General features: G+C 38.2%; 1 protein-coding gene across 1 annotated transcript; it reads left to right on the top strand.

Annotated features, from left to right (window-relative positions):
- The first annotated feature begins 21,670 nt into the window (after positions 1-21,670).
- Positions 21,671-22,606, top strand: LOC114611248 (olfactory receptor 8B12-like). Its single transcript, XM_028755893.1, has one exon. The coding sequence runs from the start codon at positions 21,671-21,673 to the stop codon at positions 22,604-22,606; it is 936 nt and encodes a 311-aa protein (XP_028611726.1).
- Positions 22,607-24,483: the final 1,877 nt, after the last annotated feature.

A 24,483-nucleotide genomic window follows, 5' to 3' on the forward strand; every position in this document is an offset into this window, starting at 1 on the left:
TGTGAGTTAGCGATATACTGATTTATAAAGTGTATTTTTTTTAAGGAAATTACGATGTTCTGAATTCTAAGCATTTTCCTTCTAAACAAGAGTGATTAAAACTTTTCAAGTGGTTTCATCTTCCCTTTGCTTCTGGGATCAATCTGTTCTCAACTCTTTCTATTTGATCCTCGTCTTCTTATGGAAGGAGTATAGATGAGTTCTCCAGTCAAGGTGAAGATTCATGTTGCAGTGACCTCTTCTAGAGCTGTGATGGCTAATCCTGGCCGTCAACTTGAATACAACTGGAATCAATGAAAACCCATCTTCTGACCAATGACTGTTTTTTTTTTATTAATTGGATTATTTGAGGTGTGGAGACTTACCCTAAATCTAGTCTATATCTTCTAAAATGGCAGCTTATATAAAAGAATGTGGAAGAAGGAAGCTCTGCTTATAAGAGTTGCCTTGGTCTTGGTGTCTGTTCACACAGTAAAACCATAACTAATACTGCTACCAGGCAGCTTGAATGGAGGTCTTAAAGGCCACACTCACAGTGACACACCTAATCCAACAGGGCTACACCTTCTAATACTGCCACTCCTTAGGCCAAGCATATACAAATCATCACGCATATTAGGAAAGTCACTATATGAAGCAAACTCTCAGAACAGCAATTAACTGTAGTTCCCAACTGCACAAGGTCTTTGAAGACAGTATGGCATGTCCCAGAATTGTTCTGAGCTAATGGTTCATGCATCTGGAGTATTTATGGTTTGCCTATATCAATCATGGCCTTGGACAATACTTCAGGAAATAAATATTTCCAGGCTTTCTGTACATTTCTGACCAGGGAATAGAACTCAGATACCTTGAGTGGAACTCTATGGAAAGTAGCACTAGGTGTTGGCTTTTGGGAGTTTGTGAAAGGCTACTCCAAACTGGAGTGCATCAAAAGGAGAACAGTATCTGGGTGTGGGTGGTTGTGGCACTGCACAGTGACTGGCACACTTCTCGCCTGGCATTAAGCCCAGAAGCTTGGTTATTTGTCATTTGTGCAATGAGCTTCTCTCCTTTCCTGCTATATTTTTTTAGCTTTTTATACATGATAATGAAAAACATTCATAACAGCATATGTAACTATTCTGCTGCTTCATTTGTTGGGGTATATTTTGATTTTGCTAATTATGAATCACTCACTCGTCTATGGAAAGAAAGGCTACAGAGTTGTTTGCTCTTGGCGGGAATCTGGCTTTCTCTTCCTTTGCTCTTCCCAGACACTTTGAGCTGGAATCGCTGACTGTGTCCCACTTAGGCTGGCCTACTTTCATTTCTGACCAGACTTGGCATTTTTCAACATATTCGAATCTCCCGAGGGTCTTGAATGTCTCCTTCCTGCTCCTGGCCCTCTTGTCTGTCATGTGTCACATACCTGTGATCCACCCCTTCCTCATTTTTGCTTGTTATCCAATTTGGTTGCAGGATTGTGTCTGTGATTAAGTTGAGCTTATCTCATGTGAGTGTAGTATGCTGGCTCTACACACGTGAGGATGCCTTTCTTGATTTTCTGCTTGTTCATGTTAGCATACACATGGTAATTATATCATCTCTTTTACTTAACCTGAGATCCTTTGTGATTTTTGCATCTTACACATACTCATAGTTCCTATTATTTCTCCCTAACTAGACTACATGGATTGTTTCTTTTCTACACATCCCATCCAGCAGAGGGTCTAGCTCATCCATAGTGGTTATTGTCAACTACTATTAAGGTTAAATTTATCCTTAAACATGGATGTGCAAGCGTCTCTGTGCAGCGTGAACTGGGTTTTCCATCTTCTCCGAGCATTCAATGTCTTACTTCACAGTTATTTTCTGAGAATGCAAAATGCAGGAGGTGGGATCACCATCTTTTGGAATCTCAATAATCTCCCGTCTCTTTCACACACTCAGAAATTCACCCTGAAGTATGTGTGGCTTTATGGAGCTTCTAGGATTCTTGTTTCCTTTTGTAAAAATTGTAGGTCCTATGCTTGCAATGCCATCCTCCACCCACTACTGTGGATACACTTCTTATTAACGACTTACAGCAATATGTTTCTAGCATGCCGTAAACCTCATTATAAATAATATCAGAATACATGACAATAACTATGATATGATTTTTATTAACAACAATATAATAGCAATATACAATTGTATAAGATTTCTGAGCAGAAATTAAAGTAAAACAAATTAAATATATGATCCACCAGAGCTCTGGCCCAGATTGGTGAGCTTTGCTTGTGCCTCGCTCAATCCCTATATTTGAGCTGGGTGGCACATCCTGTTTACCAGATAAGCTTGCTGTTTTCACATTAGACATAACCGATAAAAATAAGTCCCTATGCCCAGTTCTCATTGTGAAATCACAAACCACATGAAAGTTCAAGAAAGAATCTGGTTCCTTTAAAATCCACCAGTCTTATGGAAATGTCCTCCAGTGAGAGGTACCTAGATAGACCCCAGGACACAGTGCTTAAAAAAAGGAACACAAATGTCACCAAAGAACTCAAGGACTCTAAGGAAGACACAAAGAAACAGCTCACTAATGTTAAAGAGAATAAATGCCTGATCAATGTCCAAGAAAACATAATCACAAAGGCTGAATGAAATGATGAAAACAGCTCAGGATTTGAAAACCAAATTCAATAAGAAGATAGAAATAGTGAGAACTCAAGCCGTAATGAAGGTGAAATCGAAAAACTGAATAACTCGACTAGAAAATGAAGGAGAAAGACAAGGAGAATGCTGCAAGTAGAAGACAGAATATCAGGACTTGAAGATAAAATAACGGAAGTAGACCACATAGGTAATGGATATAAAAACGTTTTAAAATCAACATGTATTTATATGTGTCTTTGTGATTGTGTGCCACATGTGAATGTGTACAGGTGCTGGCCTAGAGTCCAGAACAGGTGTGAGCCACCTGATGTGGATGCTGGAAACTGAACTCAGATCTTCTGGAAGAGCAATAAGTGATCCTAACCATAGCGCCATCTCTCTAGCCCTGAAAACACATAATTTTGCAGAAAAAAATGATCTCAGCTTTTATAAAATGGACAGTTGTATAATTCCTGAATTGATTTTCTGTGGAAACTTAGTAAGTAATAAGGCAAAATTGTATCATCTATGAAAAACAGGCCTCTACCATGATATTGATCACTTAGAACATACATATGTGTAGTATGTTATATAAGCATTTAATGAACAAAAGTGCTGTATCAATAATAAGTGAACTGAACATGGAGGTGCACTAATCATTTTATTTTATAAATATGTTTAGAGGAATTTGTAGTGGTGTGTGTGTTGTCTCTCTCTGTGTGTGTAGTCAACAGGTTAACCTGTAGTTCTATTTACTCTGTCACCATTTGAACAGCCAAATCTAACTTGTTATTTAAAAAATAGCCACAAAATGATATAGAAATAAATTATTAATACAGTAAAATAATGTACAGACAAATAAAATATGCATAATATGGTAAGCCTATCTTCTAGAACAAAATAATCCAAAGTATAAAATGCCTAAAATTTAAGAATAAGTAAAGTTGTCCTGTAAAGGTAGAATGCTGATTATGATAACTCCTTGGGAAGTTGGTTTTACTGCGAGGAGTAGCTGTGGGGGAACCTTCTGAATATTGGAAATGTCTTGCATTTTGATTGATGTAATGATTACAGATGTGTTGAACTCTGAAGAATTGGCCCTTTATGTGTCTATTTGTAGCATGGGTACAGAAATGCATTCACATTCTAAATGGATTATGAACTAAGACCTGACCAGATGACATCCATGTATAAAAAATTAACTCTGGGCAAATTGATAGTATAAAGGAGTACCAGAAGGTGTTGGAGAGAGAACAGAAGCAGACAGACCACATTGGGGAGTAAACACTTACTAGAAGGAGGGAAGATAGACAATAGCAAGTTATGTTTCATGTTTATAGATACTATCAAGTGAAGTTCTCATGTAGAAAACCCTGCAGTCCCTTCGTCTTGGAGAAATAGAAAGCTGAAATTAAAATAATAAGGGTATACATTTAGATTTACAGAAAAGAAAAATTTGAGAATCCATGTGACCCCCTAATAGGCTGAATAGGGCCCAAGACAGGCTGGGTAATAAAAACTGAACTTGATGGGGGAAGAAATAAATACGTGTTCTGGAAGCTGTGTGAGCTGGGAGAATGAGTATGTTCAAAATACATTGTTTGAGATTTTTAAGCATAAATAAGAAGACCAAACATATGGATGTCTCCTCAGAGGTCTTCAAGAGTCTGACATATTCAGAGGCAGATGCTCACAACTAGCCATTGAACTGATCATGGAGTTCCCAATGGAGGAGTTAGAGTGAAGACTGAAGGAGCTGAAAGGATTTGCGGCACCATGAGGAGAACAATAATACCAACCAACCACAGCTCCCAGGGTCTAAACCACCAGCCTGGGAGCACTTGGGGGGGGGGGATTCAGGGCTTCAACTGAATATGTAAGAGTGGAGGGCCCTGCTGGGCATAGGTGGAAGAAGAGAACCTTGACCTCATGAAGGCTGGATGCCCCAGGGGGTGGGAATTTTGAGGGTGGGGAGGTGGGAGTGGGGGGGAGTAGATAGAGGTTACATCCACAGAGAAGAAGGAGGAGGGGTGAGGGGATTGGGGGTTCCGGGGTGGGTGGGGGATGGGGTAAGGGGACAACATAGGAAATGTAAATAAAACATCCAATAAAAACAAAAAAAAGAAGACCAAACATAAATTCTTATTGACTTTGTCAGAGACACAGACGTACTTCAACAGGAAAAACTTCTGCTCTTCACAAATAATACCAAAATAACTGGATATCCAGTTATGATGGATAGCCATAATGAAAAAAAAAAGGGAGGAATTCCAGTCTACATTTCATACCCTTTGTAAAACTGAAGTCAAAATGGAAGCTTTATAAAATGTTAGGTAAGGTTTAACTACTATATGAAATTAGTCTTTGACAAAACTGGCAAGGAGAAGATTTTATAGACATAAATTATGAGAGAAAGCAAGATTATGACGGTCTTTCTTGCCTCTTAATTAGGTCTTTGGGGAATTGCCTTCAGGCAAAACTAACAAATCAACAGCTTTCACTGAAGACTCTCCAGAATCACATAATAGAAGAGAACAGTGGTGCACGTCTGTAACTCCCAGTGTTGGAGGGTACAGAGACAAGCAGAGCCTGAGAACTCTCTGACTATTTAGTCTTGATGAATAAGAGAACTCTAGGTTCAGTGCGAGCACAACTGAGCAAGACATTTGCTGGGCATCCAAATGCCCATGCACATATAACAACATGCACATTTGAATATACAGAAGCACTTACAATATCCCTCCCTCCCCCCAATAAGGTATATATCAAGAAGCAAAATAACACCAAATGTAGTAGAGTTTGTGGCAATGAATAAGGAAGTGAGTGAACCCTACCTTGGAGATAGACCATTGTGCTTGAGTTGAGTTGTAACTCTGTCCAAGTTCAACCTGGACATCAAAATGAAGGCTTTAATGCATTTAAGAAAATTTAAACTAAATTGAACATAAGCTAAATGGGTGACCTGGGAGCACACACCCAGTTTCCCCTCTGTACCTCATTAATGAGAGAGAAAGATAAAGCCACAGGGATCCACCTTCTTCAGGAGATCCTTCTGGCAACATGATCAGCTGAAACCCAAGCCTTCCCCCGTAATTACCAGGTCTTGTCCCAAAGCCTGGCAATTTAGGATTCTGTTCTTAGAACTGACAGTCCCAAAGACTGGAACTATGGCTATTAGGTCCTCACTCTGCCTGTCCTTGGGTTCCATCCAGATGGCCCTGCAATATTATGATTCTTGTACATACTGTCAGATCCCTTCCTTTCTCACAACACAGGCTCCTCCTCAAATTGGGTGAGCCTGGAGTGACTCCTGCATGACATGCTCCAATTCCCCTCACCACTGAGAGTCAAAGTTCTACTCCAGGAAGCCACTGGCATTGCATAACTGATGAAGACTTTATGACCATTCTCCTTCAGCACTCCGTATAACCTCCTGACACTCTGATATCTAGCCATCAGGGATGAGGAGTTCCAACTCAGTTCCTACATTTCTCTAACCTTTAAGAAAAATGTATGGTGCCTTCAGTAGTAGGGTCTTCCCATCTAGATCTAGTGGGCAATCATCAGCAGTAGCAATTGTTTGGTGGGCCTCAAAAGCCTCCCTGACCAACAGCTCATAGAGTACTTCTGTTAAAACTTGATTCACTATTTTTATTTTTAATTAGGTTACTAAGTTTCAGGGTTGATCATTTCTTTTTAGATATCCTTAGTTTAGAATGACTTGGTCTATTTTTTGTCAACTAATTAACATTTCCTAAGCTGATAGGACCCTGTGTGTGCCTTTATCATACATATCAACAATTTCATGATTGTGGTATTTGAAGAAATCACTGTTTGTAAAGTGATTGCCCCACAGCATAAAATTTACATGTTTCAGTCACATTATTACAAGTCTCTTTGATAGCCCCAATATGCTCTAGAAAGGATAAAAAATTTCATAAGTCACAGAAATAGAATGATGAACTCTGATATTTGGATGTTAGAGATCTTTATATGAGATCTTTATGTGTGTCAATGCTTGCTAGGTAAATATGAATATAGTTATGTGTGCCTTGATATTTTTATTTGGAAAGTGGGAAAAATGAAACATCATTGGAACTGTCTAACTCTAATTATTAAACCTCAGCCTATCGCTCAGGTAGTAAGTAAAGACTTCTTTGTAGGATGCTAGAGAAGTGTTCAGACTCTGGGACTTTTTTTTTTTTTATTGATAGCTAACAATAATTGTGAATCATTTTTCATTTTTTTTTGTTCAGCAGGCAATCCAGCACTAATCAGTCAGTTTCTTTGTCTCTAAGGGTATTATTTTCAAAAGTACAAGTCATTTTACCTTCAACAATATCTGCTTCTACAGTGTCTTCTTGGTTGTCACCAATAAATCTTCATTGAGTATGTTGTAGAGTTCCAGGCACTATCCTCATCTAGCTTGTCAGCCTGTTTGACAATCTCTTTACCCAACTGAGAATGGTTCAGTCTTCAGTCCTTGTCTTACTGTTTTTCACTGGACCACAGTTGATGCAATTTGCTTTGGTCCAGGTCCTCTGAGAGGTGGGTATCAACACATGACAGGTTATGCCATCTGTCAGAGGAAATAAAGGATTGAAAGGAAGCCTGAAGAACCATCTGACTGGCAAGGCTGATGGTACAGCCTTCAGAGGATTCTTAATTATCTTAAGTCTGACATCAGTCTTTAATGTTCTGTCCACTTTACTGTCAGTAGAACTATCGGTTACATACAAATGGCAACAGACAATTACTAGAGGGAATAGAGGTGGGCGGGTTTTCAGTTACCTGGCTGGAGGGTTGCAGATAGGGGCACAAGAAGAAGGAGAAAGGGAAACAAGGAGCATGAAGGAGGGGAAGATAGAGAAAAGAGGTCTCCATTAGTCATGATGGACCAGTAGCACATGCCAGTGTGAAGTCCCTCCCTAGAACATCAGACTGTTAGAGAAGAAATAACCCGGGAAGATTCAAACAGCAAGCATTTGGGAAGAACAGTGAGAGAAGTAGCCAGTCTAGGGTTAGAGAATTAGATTAGGGGGTCATCCCCCAGTCATTGTGCAGAGCCTAATAAATAAATTATAGCTTGAATTCCATTCATTTGAAGGAAGACGGGGATTAGCATAATGTATTTTACTTTGCAGGTGACCTCACTCACACTTCCTGAAGTAGTCTATCTGAGTAGTACAGATTATGATTATTCTAAAGAACTTAAACATATAATACTAGTGTTTATTTCATTTAGTACAGTCGTAAAGAGAAAATTCATTGTAAGACAAAAAGTTAGAGGCACCCATCAGTGTTTATAATGTGATGCAAAACACTTAAGAACAATAAATAGCACGAAAGATGAAAGGGGAAATGGAAGTCACGCCACATAATGCATAATTGGCCACAATGCTATTTCAAAATAAAGTTTGTTAAGATAAAGTTGTATATCTCTAAAACTAAGAGCAACAACTAGCAAGGTTAGATACTAACAGAAAGGATAAGACAAAGTACTGAAAAAAAAATCTAAAGAAAGGCGTGAAAAGTAGGGAGAAAAAGTAAACGAGACCAGACAAGATGGTATGAATAGAAAACAAATAAAAGTCTGTAGTGTTTGCCCAATAATTATGCTAAATACATATAATCTAAACATGCTGGTTAAGAGACAGAAAAGTTAAACTTGAGTGATGAAAAATCCAATTATGTACATTTAAAAATGAACATTATTCATTACTGTCCATAACATTAAATAGCAAACAGCTGTTTTTTTTTTCCTCAAAAATTATGGGAAACATGGAGATTCCTTTAAAAACTAAAAATAAAATCACCAATTCAATTCAGCAATTCCATTAATGGGTAAATGGCCCAAAGACCAAAATTAATATATCAAAGAGATTTAGGGTGTATATTTATGTATCTTTATGTTTACTATAGCATCATACATGATTATAGACTAACCAAGGTCTCCATCATTCCACAGATATATAAGAAAAATGTAATTATAGAATACAATTTGGTTACACAATCATCAGATCCTGTAGTTATGGCAATATGGGTGGAAATGGAGGTCCTTATGTTAAATAAAATAATCCATGCATAGGAAGACAAATTCCATGCTTTTCTTCATTGAAATTGAAAAATCTGTTTTTTGTTTGTTTTTCTTTTTTCTTTTTGTTTTCTTATTATTATTGTATACTTTATCTACATTTCAGATGTTATCCTCTTCCCCATCCCCCCCAGAAACCCCTTATTCCATCCTCCCTCCTCCTACTTCTGTGATGGTGTGCTCCCAACCATCCACCCACTCCCATCTCTCTACCCTTGAATTCCCCTTCACTGGGGCATCCAACCTTCAAGGGACCAAGACCCTTCTCTCCTACTGATGCCTGAAAAGGGTATCCTTCACTACATATACAGCTGGAGACATGGCTTCAGGCAGGAATTTGACATTAGGCTAGAACAAAGAAGTAATTTCAGGCAGGAATCTAAATCTTAGGCTAGAACAAAGAAGTAATTTCAGACAGGAATCTAAATTTTAGGCTAGAACAAGAAAGTAGGCTTGAGACATGAAAATGACTTTGGGCTAGGACAGAGAAGTTGGCTCAGATATTTTGGTCATCATGATAAGCCCTTAGAAACAGTGATCACTGGAGTGTTCACAGAATTTTATTGCCTTGCTTGTTCTTTGACTAGTTGTGTTTATTGTCTTGCTTGTTCCTTGACTATTTGCATCTACTGTATTGCTAGCTCCTGAACCTAGAACTGACCTTAATACTTGCATGTAATTAAAATCGTATAAAAGCAAAAAGGAGGAAGGGGAATGGGATAGGGGATTTCTAAGGAAGGGAAATGGGGAAACGGGATGACATCTGAAATTTAAATAAATAAAATATTCAATAAAAAAAAACAGAAATAAATGGGAAAAATGCAAACTTGTTAAATAAAATTGCAAGATGTGTTCCTTTTGCTCGCTGAAGAAAAAAAAAATGGAAATTGAAAAACCAGTCTTATAGAAGGGCAGAGTAGAGTAGCAGTCATCAGAGGCTGGGAGACACAGAAGAGAAGTGGGGTGGGAAGATGTTGCACAAGGAACAAAACACACAGGTAGGATGATCGGTGATGGTTTACTAGAGCTTAATAGAGTAACTACTAGTTAGGGTAAAAGTGTGTGATAGATTTCACAATAACTAGGAGTGTAAAAGGTCCCTGAATATAGATATGTTAGTGATGGGAACACTAATAAGCACCTTGGTTTGGTTACTACGCTTTGCATGCATGTATCATAGTATCATAGAGTTCCCTATAAATATATCCATGTATATTTCATACCTCAAAAAAGTAAAAGTAGACAAAGTAATGAGAAACGAGACCCAATTATTGAAAGTTTGGAGTAGCTATGGTAAATTTTAACACAGTGGACATCAGGACATGAAATATACAACTAATTATTATTAGAGACATTTTACAATAACTCTTGTCAATTGAAGAATGCTTATCTCATATGTGCCAGGCCCTGGGATGGTCCTGAGAGCAACAGGAGGTTGGGAGTAAGAGAGGAAGGAGAAGATGAGAGAAAGAGAGGAAGAGAAGAAGAGAAAGAAGGAGAGGGAGAGTGGGGATGAATGACTAAAGTCAACTTAGAACTTCAAATACATTAAATAAACATTGAGAAAACTGAAAAAAGGTAGAGAAAAATACAAATTCTATGTTGGTGGTGTCAACAATAACTGACAAAATATGAGGACAAATTGTAGGCATAAAAGACCAAACAGTACTATCTACTTACATGAAGAGGGTGACATTATATAACATTTTACCAAACAACAATAAAACACATTTTTTCAAGTGTACATGGAAAAAAAATCATGAACACAGACCATATGCTGAAACATTAAACAAGTTTCAATAAATTTAAGAGTACCAAAAACATACAAAATATGTTCTCTTCCTACTGTGAAATTAAATCAGAAACTAAGAGCAGATCTCTGAAAACTCTCTGCACATATGGGAATTAAACCAACTATACACTTCTAAATAACATAATTGCTGGAAAACAAAACCCACAAGGAACATTAAGAAATATTTTAAGCTAAATAAAAATGAAAAAGTTGAACATTGTATGATTTAGCTAAAGTTGTTTTATAATTTTAGATATCTGTCTTATAGAAGAAAAAATTTAAATCAAGAGCCAATAATTCATATGTCCCAACTTGTGAATAGAAAAAAATAATATAAATAAAAGAAAATAATTAAGTTGAAGTATAAATTAGTAGAACAGAATATCAAATATTAATAAAGAAAATCAGTGAAAGAATGTAGGTATTTTATTTTAAGAGATCAATAAATTTTTTTGCCATATTGATCACAAAAGTTATAAAATAAGAACTAGTAATATCATTAATGAAGAGGACAAATCACTACAAATATTAGACATTAAAAGTAATTTAATGTTGTGAATAACCATACTAATAACTTACCAACCTAAAGATATTAGAAAGTTATTTAAAAGATGCAAATCAGTAAAATTTATAAGTGAAGAAAGAGAAACTCAAATTAGTCTTGAATACAATAAATAAATGAAATCTGTTCTTACATCTTTCCCGTGCCTTAAAGTGCCTTTGATAATGAAATCTTGGAAACACTTTGCACTAGTATACAGGTAAAAAGTGATGTGGAGGAAGTAGGAGTCTGAATCTACAATTTATTACTCCTCTATCAAACTGCGTTTTTCGGGGAGAGAGTTCAGTCTAGTGTTATGGATCTAACAAGTGTTTACAAAAGTCAGGCTTCATAACTCACACACATCTGCAAATATGGCATTACTCTCCCTGAGTTTACTATAGGATTATCATATTTCAGTGATGTTAGGACAATTTTCCCAAGGTCACACAACTAAGGAATTGTTGAGCTGGAATTGATTGCAAGCCAGTTTGTCACCTGGTCGTCCTGTTGGTTACTATTCTCGGCTTTTTAATTTGAAAGTTTTCTTGAAAAATTTCCCTTCTCCCATTTTCTGAGTGCTTTTGAAATCTTTCACCCTTTGTGCTTGTTTTAGTTAGGGTTTTACTGCTGTAAATATATACCACTACCAAGGCAACCTTCATAAGTACAATTTTTAATTGGGGCAGGCTTACAGGTTCAGAGGTTCAGTCCATTATCGTCAAGGCAGGAACATGTAGCATCCAGGCAGACATGGTGCAGGAGCGCTCGAGAGGTCTACATCTTCATCTGAAGGCTGCTAGCAGTATGCTGACTTCCAGGCAGCTAAGATGAGGGTCTTAATGCCCACACCCACAGTGACACACCTCCTCCAACAGGGCCACACCTCCTTCAACAGGGCCACACCTCCTTCAACAGGGCCACACCTACTCCAGCAGGGCCACACCTACTCCAGCAGGGCCACACCTACTCCAATAATGCCACATCTACTCCAACAGGGCCACACCTCTTAATAGAGCTCCTCCCTGGGCCAAACATATACAAACCACCACAGTCCTCAACCTTTGGTTTAAGCATTGCACTCAGAGCTGTCCCTCATTCTTCAGCCATCTCTGTGGAGCTGATTCTCCAGTTTCTATTTTAGCCTCTCCTCCTTCAAGCTCTGTTTCTCCGAGAGTGAATTTTTACTTTTTATTTCCATTTTCAGGTTTAGGCCAGCATTTTATGATCTATTCTACAGTCCAGTTCTTTGACCTTCCTACTATTTATTCACACTTGCTACCTGTTTGCGCTTCTCTGGGATCGATCCCCACTCTCTCTAAACTTCATGTCATTTTTTTTTTAATAATCCACAAAATCTAATTTGGGTTGCCCGTATATATACTCATCATTTTAGGGCCTTCCACTGGAGCATGGTTGATCTGCCAGAGACAATCTTCAAGAAAACTGACTCTCCTTCCCACAGATCAACTGTCAATAGATCCTTAGCTCATAGTGGGGGGTAGTGAAGGGTTCCATATTCCCTGCTGATATATTAACTTAAAAATTGTACAGGTCTTGAGCAGGCAATTATAGCAGGTAATTATTCAGTCCCATCATGTCTGGAAGACAGTTTTCTACTCTGACTATCCTGGACCTCCAGCCCTTACCGTCTCTCTTCTGTTTTTTTTTCTGAAATGGTCTCTAGCCTCTGAGAGAAGAGCATGTCACATGGTGTCCCATTTGTGGCTAGGCATTTCTCTGACATTATTCTCCATACTTAGACCAATTGTGAGTTTCTGTATTAACAGCCATCCAGTGCACGAAGATACTTCCCAGAGAGCCGCACTAATCTATGGGTGCAAATATGTGAATTTAGAGGGAAGTTTGATAGTCAATCCATTCAGCAAAATAATAGTAGCAGCAAAATAATAGTAGCAAGTTCACCCTGGAGCCTCAGAGCTCCCAAACCAAGGATTACATCTAGATTTACAGTAGCAGAAAATACTTGGAAAATTTGTATTTGCACTTCCATTACTATAATCTATACCTATACATAAAGCAGATATTTAGACTAAAATTACGTGTATTCTTCCCTAAATGGGGAAAGGTGATCCATGAGATTTCATTGGCAATATGACTATCAGAGCAAAACAGTGTTGAAAGATGACATCATGAATTGGACGGGAAGGTTGCTTTATGATTTGAAGGACAGAAAGGAAAGAAACACAAATCAGAGTACTCTATTGGGTTTGTAGATGGTGCAAACCTTTTCCCATTCTGTAGGCTGCTGTACTGCCCTACTGACAAGTGTCCTTCGCCTTACAGAATTTTTTCAGTTTCATGAGGCCTCATTTGTCAATTGTTGATTTTCGAGCCTACGTTATCTCCTATGCCATTGTGTTCAAGGCTGTTTCCCAATTTCCCTCCTATCAGGTTCATTATGTCTGGTTTTAGGTAGAGGTCTTTCATCAATTTAGAGTTTTGAATGTTGTGCAGTGTGTTGTGCAGAAGGGATCTGTTTGGATTCTTCCACATGCAGCCTTCCAGTTTGATCAGCATCATTTGTTGAAGATGCTGTTTTTAATTTTGTTTCCCAGTGTGTATTTCTGTCTTCTTTATAAAAATTAGGTGTGTGGATTTATATCTGGGTTTCCAATTGAATTCTATTGATCAACCTGTCTGTATTTTTGCAAATACCATGCTGTTATTATTATTATATCTCTGTATTACAAAGTAAAATGGAGATAGTGATAACTCATACAATTCTTTTGTTGTTTAGGATTGTTTTAGTTATCTTCATGTCTATGATATTTCTACATGAAACTAAGAATTGTCCTTTCAAGGTCTCTGCATAATTGTGTTGCAATTTTGAAGGGGAGTTCATTGAATCTATAGATTGCTTTTGGTAAGATGGGCGTTTTTATTATATTAATCCTACCAACAATTCATGAGCATGGGAGATCTTTCCATATTCTGAAATCTTCAGTTTCATTTATTTTTTATTCAGTGACTTGAAGTTTTTATCATATAAGTTGTTATCTTGCTTAGTTAGAGACATCAAAAGATATTTTTACTTTATTTGAGGGTACTGTGAAAGTTGTTGTTTCCCTGATTTTTTTTTCTCAGACAATTTGTCATTCAGATATAGGAGGGGGGAACTGATTTTTGTGAGTTAATTTTGTACATAGCTGCTTTGCTGAAAGTGTTTTTTCAGCTGTTGGATTTTCCCAGTGGAAGTTTTCTGGTCATGTATGTATGCTATGGTCTGATTGGGGTTTCTGTTGCTGTGAAGAGACAGCATGACTACAGCAAGTCTTATATAGGAAAACATTTCATTGGGGCTGGCTTACAGTTTAGAGATTTAGTCCATTATCCTCATGGTGGGAAGGACAGCAGTGTGCAGGCAGACATGGTGCTGGAGAAGGAGCTGAGAGCTCTGCATACAGATCAGCAGGCAGGGAGAGACTTCCATCTTGAGCCTGGCTTGAGCATCTGAGACCTGAAAGCCTGCCTCCAGTGATACACTTTGTCTAACAACACCACACAACACCACACCTACTCAAACAGGGCCACACTTCTTAATCAGGCTACTTCCTATGAGCCTATGAGGTCTATTTTCTTTCAAACCACCACAACCATTATATCAACTACAAATAAAGATACTTTGGCTTCCTCCTTTCCAGCTTGTATGCCATTGTTCTCCTTCACTTGTCTTATTACTCTAGCTAAGACTTCAAGTGCTATAGTGACTAGATATGGGAGAGTGGACAACATTGCCTCGTTCCTGACTTTAATAGGATTACATTGAGTTTCTTTCCATTTAAGTTGGCTATGGGCTTGCTGAAAACTACCTATATTAGAATTAGATATGTTTCTTGTACCCTAATCTCTCCAGGACTTTTATTATGAAGGGGTATTGAAATTTGTCAAAGGCCTTTTCTGCATCTAATGAGACAATCACATGGTTTTTCTCTTTCAGTTTTTTTTTTTTTAATGAGGGTGGTGGATTACATTTATCGGCTATTATGTACATTGAACCATTCCTACATCTATGGGATGAAGCCTACTTGATTATGGTGGATGAGCATTTTGATACATTTTAGATTTGGTTTGTAAGCATTTTATTGAGTATTTTTGGATTTATGTTCATAAGAAAAAATGATCTGTAATTCTCTTTCTTTGTTGAATCTTTTGTGGTTTGGCTATCAGGGTAACTGTAGTCTTGTAAAGTAAATTGAGCAATGTTCTTCTGTTTCTATTTTCTGGAATAATTTGAAGAGTGTTCTCAACAAGTCTTCTTTCAAAGGCTGGTAGAATCTGTGCTAAAACCATCTGGCCCTGGAAATTTTTTTTTTGGATGGAAGACTTTCAGTGACTGCTTCTATTTTACTAGGAGTTATAGGTCTGTTTAAGTTGCTTATCTGATCTTGATTTAACTTTGGTAAGTAGTTTGTATGGAGAAGATTGTCAATTTCTTTTAGATTTTTCAATTTGGTAGAATATAGGTTTTAAAGAATATCCTTATAGTTATCTAGATTTTCTTGGTGTCTGTTGTCATGTGCCACTTTTCATCTTTAATTTTTCAAATTGGATATTTCTCTCTGCCTTTTAGTTAATTTGAATAAGGGTTTGCCCATCTTATTGATTTTCTCAAAGAACCACTCTTCCTTCCATTGATTCTTGGTATTTTTTGGTTTGTTTCTATTTTAATGATTTCAGCACTGAATTTGATTATCTTTTTTTTTTTTTGCCATTACCCCTTTTGGATGTGATTTATTCATTTTTTCCTAGAGCTTTTAGGTATGCTGTTAAGTTACCAGTATGAGACCTTTCCAATTTTTAAATGTAGGCATATAGTTATGTAAAGTTTTTTCTTAGAACCACCTTCATTGTGTCCCATAAGTTCAGGTATGTTGTGCATTCATTTCCATTCAATTCTAGGAAGTCCTTTTTTCCCTTAATTTCTGTCTTGATATATATTTTTTTATTCAGTAGTGAGTTGTTTATTTTCCATGAGTTTGTAAAATTTCTGTTCTTCCTTTTCTTGTTGATATCCAGCTTTAATCCACAGTACTCTGATAGGATGAAGGGTGTTATTTCAATTTTCTTGTATGTGTTTCTTGTTTTTTGACTTAAGTATGTGTTCAATTTTGAAGAAAGTTGCATGATATACCAACATGAAGATGTAGTCTTTTTTGTGTGTGGGTAAAATATTCAAATATCTGTTAGGTCCATTTGGTTTATAATGTTCAGTTAGCACCAGCATATCTCTGCTTAGTTTTTGTCTGGTGAGAGTCAGGTACTGAAGTCTCCCAGTATCAATGTGTGAGGGACAATATGTGTTTCAAGCTGTAATACTGTTTCTTTTATGAAATTGGTTGTGCTTGTGTTTGGTGCATAGATGTTAAAAATTATAGTGTCCTCTTGGTGGATTTTTCCTTTGATGAGTGTGTAGTGTCTTATCCTATCTCTTACTATTAGTTTTGGTATGAAATCTACTTTGTTAGATATTAAAATGGCTGCACAAGCTTGCTCCTTAGGTCCATTTGCTTGGAGCATCTTTTCCACACTTTCTTTCTGAGGTGATGTTTATCCTTGATGTTAAGGTGTGCTTTTTAGATGTAGCAGAAGGATGGATCCTGATTTCATATCTAAACTCTTAGTCTGTGTCTTTTAATCAGGAAAGTGAGACTATTTATATTGAGAACTATTAATGAGTAATGTTCATTGATTATTCTTATTTTGTTGTTATAGTGTGTGTGTGTGTGTGTGTGTGTGTGTGTGTATGTGTGTTTCCCTTTTTTGATTTGATATTCTGGGATTATTTCTTTCTTGTATTTTGTTGAGTTTGGTTAACCTCTTCAGGTGGTCACTGAGGTTCCCAGGTGTGGTAGTTTGAATAGGTTTGACCTGCATAGGTTCATGTGTTTGAATGCTTGGCCCATATAGGGTGGCACTATTAGAAGGTATGGCCTTGTTATAGGAAGTGTATCACTGTGGGGTTGGGCTTTGAGGTCTCCTACCCTCAAAATATGCCTAGTATGGCACACAGTCTCCTTCTGCTTCTCAAAGAGCAAGATGAAGAACTCTTAACTCCTCCAGTACCATATCTGCCTTCATGCTGCCATATTCCTTTCCCTCATAGTAGACTAATCACCTGAAACTGTAAACCAGCCTCAATTAAATGTTTTCCTTTATAAGAGTTGTTGTGGTCATGGTATCTCTTTACAGCAATAAAACCCTAAGGCACTAGGTAAAATGTCTGTCTCAGTATTGGGAGCTGATACTTGGAAGGAGATGGTCCAGGAGGTGATGGTGGTAGGTAGGTACTTTCACAAGAAGGAGGAAAGTAGAGTATTCTGCCAGGATTTGCTTAGTTTCCTGATGATGGAGGCAGAATACCTGTTGGAGTTGAGGACTGGGATAAAGTAATGAGTTCAGAGAAGGAAGTTTGGAGAGGTAGCTCTGTGTAATCTATTAGAAATGGGGTGGGAGGGATGGGCTCTGCAAGAAGGTGGTCTAGTACAGAGTTGAGAAAAAGATTGGAGAGATATGATTTGGAGAAGTAGAAAAAGAGGTGAAAATCTGAAGTTAGCTTACCTGTTTCCCTGATTAGAGTGGCCAGTAAGTTCCCAAGGGAATGCTTGCTGGAGTTGTGGCCTGGGATAAAGCAGTGAGTTGGGCAGGGCGGGGGATGTTGGGTGGGGAAGAGCTGTGTGATCCATTGGAGATGAAGGAAGTTGGAGGAGGGTGGTCTCAACAGGTAGTCTGCTTCAAGGCTAGGGATGAGATGGGTTAGGGGTGGGGGTTTGGAAAAGGGGGGTGTAGGTGAAGATCTGTAGTTTACCTACCTGCTTCCCTTGCTGGAGTCACAGAGAATATTTTTAACACCATAGGATGAGATATCCAGTGTGTAGAGAAGAGGCATAGGTCATTGAGCTCTGGATCTTGGATGTTTTGGAACACAAAGGTGGGTAAAGGATAGAGGAAACAGATGGGTGACGCCTCTATCAGATCACAAATCTTTAGGAAATGAGCCATTTCCTTTGAACTTTTTACTTAGCATTTTGACATGATAAATGCACATATTTTAATTAACGCTGGTAAGTATAAGACTTCTTGGAGATGTTGTTAATCTATGCACATCCTAAGTGTTCGAATGAACTCACTTGGGATAAGGACAATTCAACTGCACTCTTTCTCTGGACAGGCTGTCTGAGCTGTTGAAATTATAGCTTGGATTTCTCTTGTGTAGAGTGGACAGAGTCATCCTTTGCACAAACACATGCAATTTGATGGTATGCCAGTCTCTTGGAGACTAACACATACAACTCTATGCATAAAAGCTCTGTCTTGCACATATGTTTGCCCTGATGAGCTTGTTATAATCCATGTCTTACATATCATTTTCTATTTATAGTAAGACAAGCAAGGAAGCTATTATACAAAGTTTTAAGTTTTGGGATGAAGGATAGTTTTGCGTCAGGTAATATAATCAAGGATGTTATTTCCTTGCTTTACTTTCATTATATTGTGGCAAGCTAACAATAAAAAGATAGAGAACCCTGGTTTACTTGAAATAAAACATTGAAGCATTGAAATGAAGTTCCCATGGAAACCATTTGTGAACTGTTAAAAACCTCAGAAGAACTTTCTCTGGTTCTTACATCATGCACATAGAACTCGCCAAAGCTCCTAGAGACATGCAAATGTTTAATGAATCCCTAAGGTCTCCCCACAACCCCTCACAGTCTTCAAGAATTCTTGTCTTGTGGGAAATTATATTTTTTAAATAATGATTTGATATTATATATTCCTTAAGTGTGTGTAGTGGGATTGAGAACAGAAGATGCCCGCCATCATTCTCAGTCTGAGATGCAGACAGTCATATTAGTTGTCCAATGAAACTATTATGGCTGAGACCAAGCTGAGAGTTAGTAAAACTTCACTGATGTTTGTGCACTCAACACAAAATATGTGTGGATGCATGCATGAGTGTGTGTGTGTGTGTGTATGTGTGACAGCATATGTATAGAAGTGGTAGCTAGGCCTGGGGAGATGGATTTCTGTATTAAAATTTTGAAACAATTCCAAAACTCTAACCTTCACTATGGCTAAAATCATGTAAACAATTTGATAACTAAAGGTTTTGTTTCTTCAAATAGAAGTTATTTCTTGGCTATGAAATTCATCAGCCTTAGTCTCCTGTAAAGGAATGTAGAATATAAGTTTCCACACAAAATCTTATTAGAACTTGTATTAGTTTCAGTGAGTGACCTATAGAGTTGACTCAGCTGTCTTAAATTCTCAGCACCGTCTCCAACCCATCTGTGCTGTTACTACATGCAGCAATTTCTTCCTTGGAGTCACCTTCTGAGTTAACTAACTGAATTTAAGTTTCTTGTCAAAATGTGATGTCTTGGAGAGGGTCTTGTATCACACCGTAGATGTTGGTGTGGTAGTTCAATAATTGCTTTCCTCAATCACTTTTCAAATCTTGTGTTCAGATGTCAGATAACCGTTTAAAACTGGAATGTTTCTCCTCTTTCTACATCTTTGAGTGGTTTACACTTTCCTCTTCATGAGGAAACACACACACACACACACACACACACACACACATACACACACACACACATACACACACACACACACACACACGCGTGTATTTCTTGTACTTGAATAATGTCCTATAAATACACAATTTATTATTCTTCCCTGAAAAGTGGCTCAGAAAAACTTCTGGGATCCAGCAGATGTGCAATGCTGTTCTGGGTCAAAGTCATCAAATCCCTGTTGCTAGACTTAGGGATAATGCCCGGCCTTTCAGACATTAACAAATGATAGAGGTATGTGGCAAGCAACGATTAAACTGAGCCCAAAATAGGATGACATAATAAGCTTCTTTATATTTTAGCTTGGAAGGGGTCAGGTGATTTTTGTCACACGAGTGAAATAGTTACCCTTCTTTTTTGATGTCTGACAGCCTCTGAGTTGATTGTTTCTGCCTCTAGTATTTTTTACCCTTCTTTAAAATGGCTGTATTTTTTTTAAATATATCTGGGGCCTTTGGATCCTTGTAATTAAAGACAGTGCTTTAGAGATCGTGTAACCACTGATAAGGAGACAGTGAGGCAATAATTAAGATTGGCTATTGGAGTTGGAGAAATCAGAGTGGACTCAAAGGTCTGAAGTGCGCCTTCTCATTTACAAATCAGCAGATTTTAAAAGCAGTAGATGATATGGTATACACTTATGGATGTATTGAAGTATAGAATCATTGTATGATGGTTACATACAGCTAGCTAACAAGTGCATTAACCTGGCCTCAGTGAGAGAAGAGGTGCTGAGTCCTCGAGAGACTTGAGGCTTCAGGGAGTGAGGAGGCCTGGTGGGTGGGGGGGAGCATCCTCTAGGGGACAGGGTGAAGATGAAAGGGGTAAGGAATTGTGGGAGGGAGACTGGGAGGGGGCAACAGCTGAATTGTAAATTAATTAATTAATTGATTAATTAAAAATAATATTTATCTCATAAAACAATGCATGCTTTTAATAGTCAACCAACCCCTATATTTCTAAGCAGAACACTTTAACTTCCCAGCTCATAGACATGGAGGCTACATAAATTAGTGCTGACCTAATGTCCATCTATCTCGTTTAACTATACATAGTCATAGTTGTCTTAAGTCCATTTCTCATCACTTCTGTGCTAAAGCAAAACATTTACATGAAAATAAAACTCTTTGTCCCTGAAAAAAAAACTTAGATATTACGTTGATATAAGTAGTAAACGAGGCAGAACCATTTGTCCATTGTTGTTGTGTGGTGCTAGGCACGATGCTTGGTAAACGGCAGGTGCTCTGTACCAGATGGTAAAAATTATTTCCAAATTTAATGTTTTGTTTTCAGTAATGTTTTAAAAAGATGTAGTTTAAGCAAGAAATTCATTAAAAGCCACACGAAGCATTAACAAGAGTGTAATGAACATTTCCTTAGGAAGGTGGACTCTGGGGCAATGGCCCTGTGGGAGCCTCTGCGACAAGCTCACTGAGATTTCCAACAAAAGGCACAGCTCCCCGTTGTTCACGGTGCTAGAGAAGGATGCTATGCCTTTCCCAGTCACTGTCAAGGAGTCTCATCGCAAAAGTACAACCAAAGGGCAAGCTCTACCTCCAGTTCTGCATGAGAACCAGGAGAAATCAGAAGCTTTGACTGTAAATGTGAAGCAGAGTTAGGACTGCTGTTAACGCGCTCTGTCAGTTTTCTTCCCTCTAGACAATTTCCCTCAGCACCACCACCAAGATGCACGGGAGGCAGTAAAGCGAGGCTCGGAGCTGAACGTGTGAGTATCTGCCTGAAGCACAGCAGCCCTTCTCCGGAGCAGTTAGACGCTCTCCATTAGGAACCAGACAATTGTACTTCCTGTGCTTTAGTGACTATAGCATTGTGACGTCACGGCCATTCCATAAGGTCCCCACCTGTAAAACTAGGATAGTTAGCAGTGTTTAGAAAGCGTTTGTCCCATAGTTAGTGACAGTAAATGTTTCTGTTCTTTTATCCTCCGGCTCCTTCGGCTTCCATGTAATGTTGTGCTGTGTAGTTACTTCTTCCCCACTCTTCACAGACACTCGGAGAGGAGAATGGCTGCAGCGAACATCTCCTCGGTGGCAGAGTTCGTCCTTGTTGGGTTAGCAGACCAGCCTGAACTCCAGATCCCACTCTTCATCCTGTTTCTAGGTTTCTACATGGTCACCATGGTGGGGAACCTGGGCTTGATCACGCTGATCGGGCTGAACTCTCACCTGCATATCCCCATGTACTTTTTCCTCCTCAACCTGTCCTTCATTGATTTCAGCTACTCCACCACGCTCACCCCTAAAATGCTGGTGGGGTTTGTTCTGAGAAAGAATATCATCTCCTACGCAGGATGTATGACACAATTTTTCTTCTTCTGCTTCTTTGTCTTTTCTGAGTCCTACATCCTGTCAGCAATGGCATATGACCGCTATGTTGCCATCTGTAAGCCATTGTTATATAAGGTCACCATGTCTCCCCAAGTGTGTTCATACCTTTTGTCCGGTGTCTATGGGATGGGAGTTTTTGGGGCCGTGGCCCATATGGGAAACTTACAGTTTATAACCTTCTGTGCTGACAACATCATTAACCACTACATGTGTGACATCATTCCCCTCCTTGAGCTGTCCTGCAATAGCTCTTCCATCAATTTGTTGGTGGTTTTCATTGTTGTGACCATTGGCATTGGGGTGCCCATTGTTACCATTTTCATATCTTACGGTTTTATCCTCTCTAGTATTCTCCACATTAGCTCCAAAGAAGGCAGGTCCAAAGCCTTTAGTACCTGCACGTCCCATATTATTGTAGTGTCTCTGTTTTTTGGGTCAGGAGCTTTTATGTACCTCAAACCACCTTCCAGTTTGCCTCTGGACCAGGGAAAAGTGTCCTCTGTTTTCTATACTGCTGTGGTGCCCATGTTCAACCCATTAATCTACAGCCTGAGGAATAAGGATGTCAAGATTGCTCTGAAGAAAACCTTGAGCAGAAAACTTTTCTCTTAAAAGTACTTCAGAAATAACACCCAAAGCTTTTCATTAACATTTTAAGAATTTATTATTTCTTAGTAAAGGAAATGAAAGGCAGTGTTATACCAACAGGAAAACAAAATCTTGTCTGTAAGAATATTTAAATTTTCCCAGTTGGCTGTCCCAATTGTTCTTCTTTATGTAGATACTGTTTTCATAATGATACAATATACCTTAAAAGTAACCTAATGTAACCGTTTCATACAAGTGCTGCACACGGTGACTCTAAGTGTTTTACAGGGCACCTACAAACACACATGCTACTCATTCTTGAGCTGGCACTGAAATACAGGCCCTTGAATTCCAATAACATTGATTTTACTTTCTTTTAGCCTGTTTTCTTGCTCTACCCTTTGCATGGCCAGTTCCACCTCTATAAGCTGATCACCGATGTTTTCACTTAAATAAATCTGACTGCATTTTCTGTGATGCCATTCAGCTCTGTGTAGATTAATCTTTGGAATAACGCTTTTAAGATACTTGAAGTATGAGAAGGAATCAGAACAATGGAACCTCGAATCAGGTCCCTGTGCTCCCTCAAGTGGACTTCAGAGCTTTTACATACCAACTTTATCAAACCATCTGTTGATAGGTATCAGTGCTGATTCTATAACTTTGCTGTTGTGAATTGTAAAGGACATGCATGTATAAGTATCCCTATTGTGTGCAGACTGTGGTTTCTTTAGGTCTGTGCCTTGAAGTGATATAGTTACATCATATAATAATTCCAATTTTGGTTTTCAAGGTACTTCTATATTGTTTCCGTAGTACCTAGACTACTTCATCTCCCCACCAAGAAGCGAATACAGGTTCCTTTCCCCCAAATCTTTACCAGCTTTTTTCTTTGGCATTTTCTTTTATTTTTAGTGACCTCTAAATGGGGTCTTATTCCCTTTACAATTGAAGTGTGACGAAAAGCACACGAATATCAAGTGTTCAGCAGATTTTCGCCTCAGTATATAAAGGAAATAGCATCACTTAGCCCTAAGAGTAGACAATTTCCATCATCTCAGAATGTTCCAGGCTGTTCTTTCCCAGGAAAATTCTCAGTAAATTAATTCCTTTCCTGAAATATTGCTCTCCTCACTCTGATCCTGGCAGGTTTGGTTTGCTTAGCCTTGATTTTCATAAGTGTTAAACCTCATCTTTACTTTTTTATTTTACTTTATTTTATTTTCGCAGTGTTGGAATCAAGGGCCAGGCACAGGCCAGCATTGAGCAGGCTCCATAGCCTACCACATTAACTTTCGAGTGCTGGCTACTTTGATTGTGAATACTATCACAACCTTTTTCTTAGATATTGCTCTTCAATATGTATTCTAATGCATAATTTTGCTATTGTTTCAGTAGAGATTTGCTTCTATAATCTACATATTACTAATAAAGTTTTTATGAAAACCATCATGAAAGTGTTTTGTCTAGTGTACAGGCTCATTTATCTTGGGAATGTACCTATGCGAGTTTTCTGGGCTACAGGATTTCTAAACATCACAAAGTTCTGTCACAAAGTGTTTAGGTTATTTTTGTTTTCACAAACAACTTGTAGGTGAGATTCTTAGTTTTCTATACGGACATTGGTTACTTTCAGTATTTCTCACTTCGGCGCTCTGCTAGTTGGGCAATGAAATATGCATTTCTGTCAAGTTTCCTAGAGAAACAGTGATGTAGATTTCTTACATGTCTGTTAGCTATTTGAATATTGTCCTCTCGAGGCGTCTAATCATTTCTTTTTCCTATTTAAGCCAGCGTTAGTCTGAGTGTGTGTGCATTCACGCATGCAGGTCCATGTGTGTGTGTGAATATGCATGTGGAGGGCAGAGATGAACATCAGGTGTCACTATCCAGGTGTCGTC

The sequence above is a fragment of the Grammomys surdaster genome, unplaced genomic scaffold (genome assembly GCF_004785775.1).
Source record: "Grammomys surdaster isolate TR1022 unplaced genomic scaffold, NIH_TR_1.0 126086, whole genome shotgun sequence".
Classification (NCBI taxonomy): Eukaryota; Metazoa; Chordata; class Mammalia; order Rodentia; family Muridae; genus Grammomys; species Grammomys surdaster.

What these genes read in the sequence shown, in the direction of transcription:
- LOC114611248 (XM_028755893.1), top strand. Translation starts at nt 21,671, where the DNA reads ATGGCTGCAGCGAACATCTCCTCGGTGGCAGAGTTCGTCCTTGTTGGG.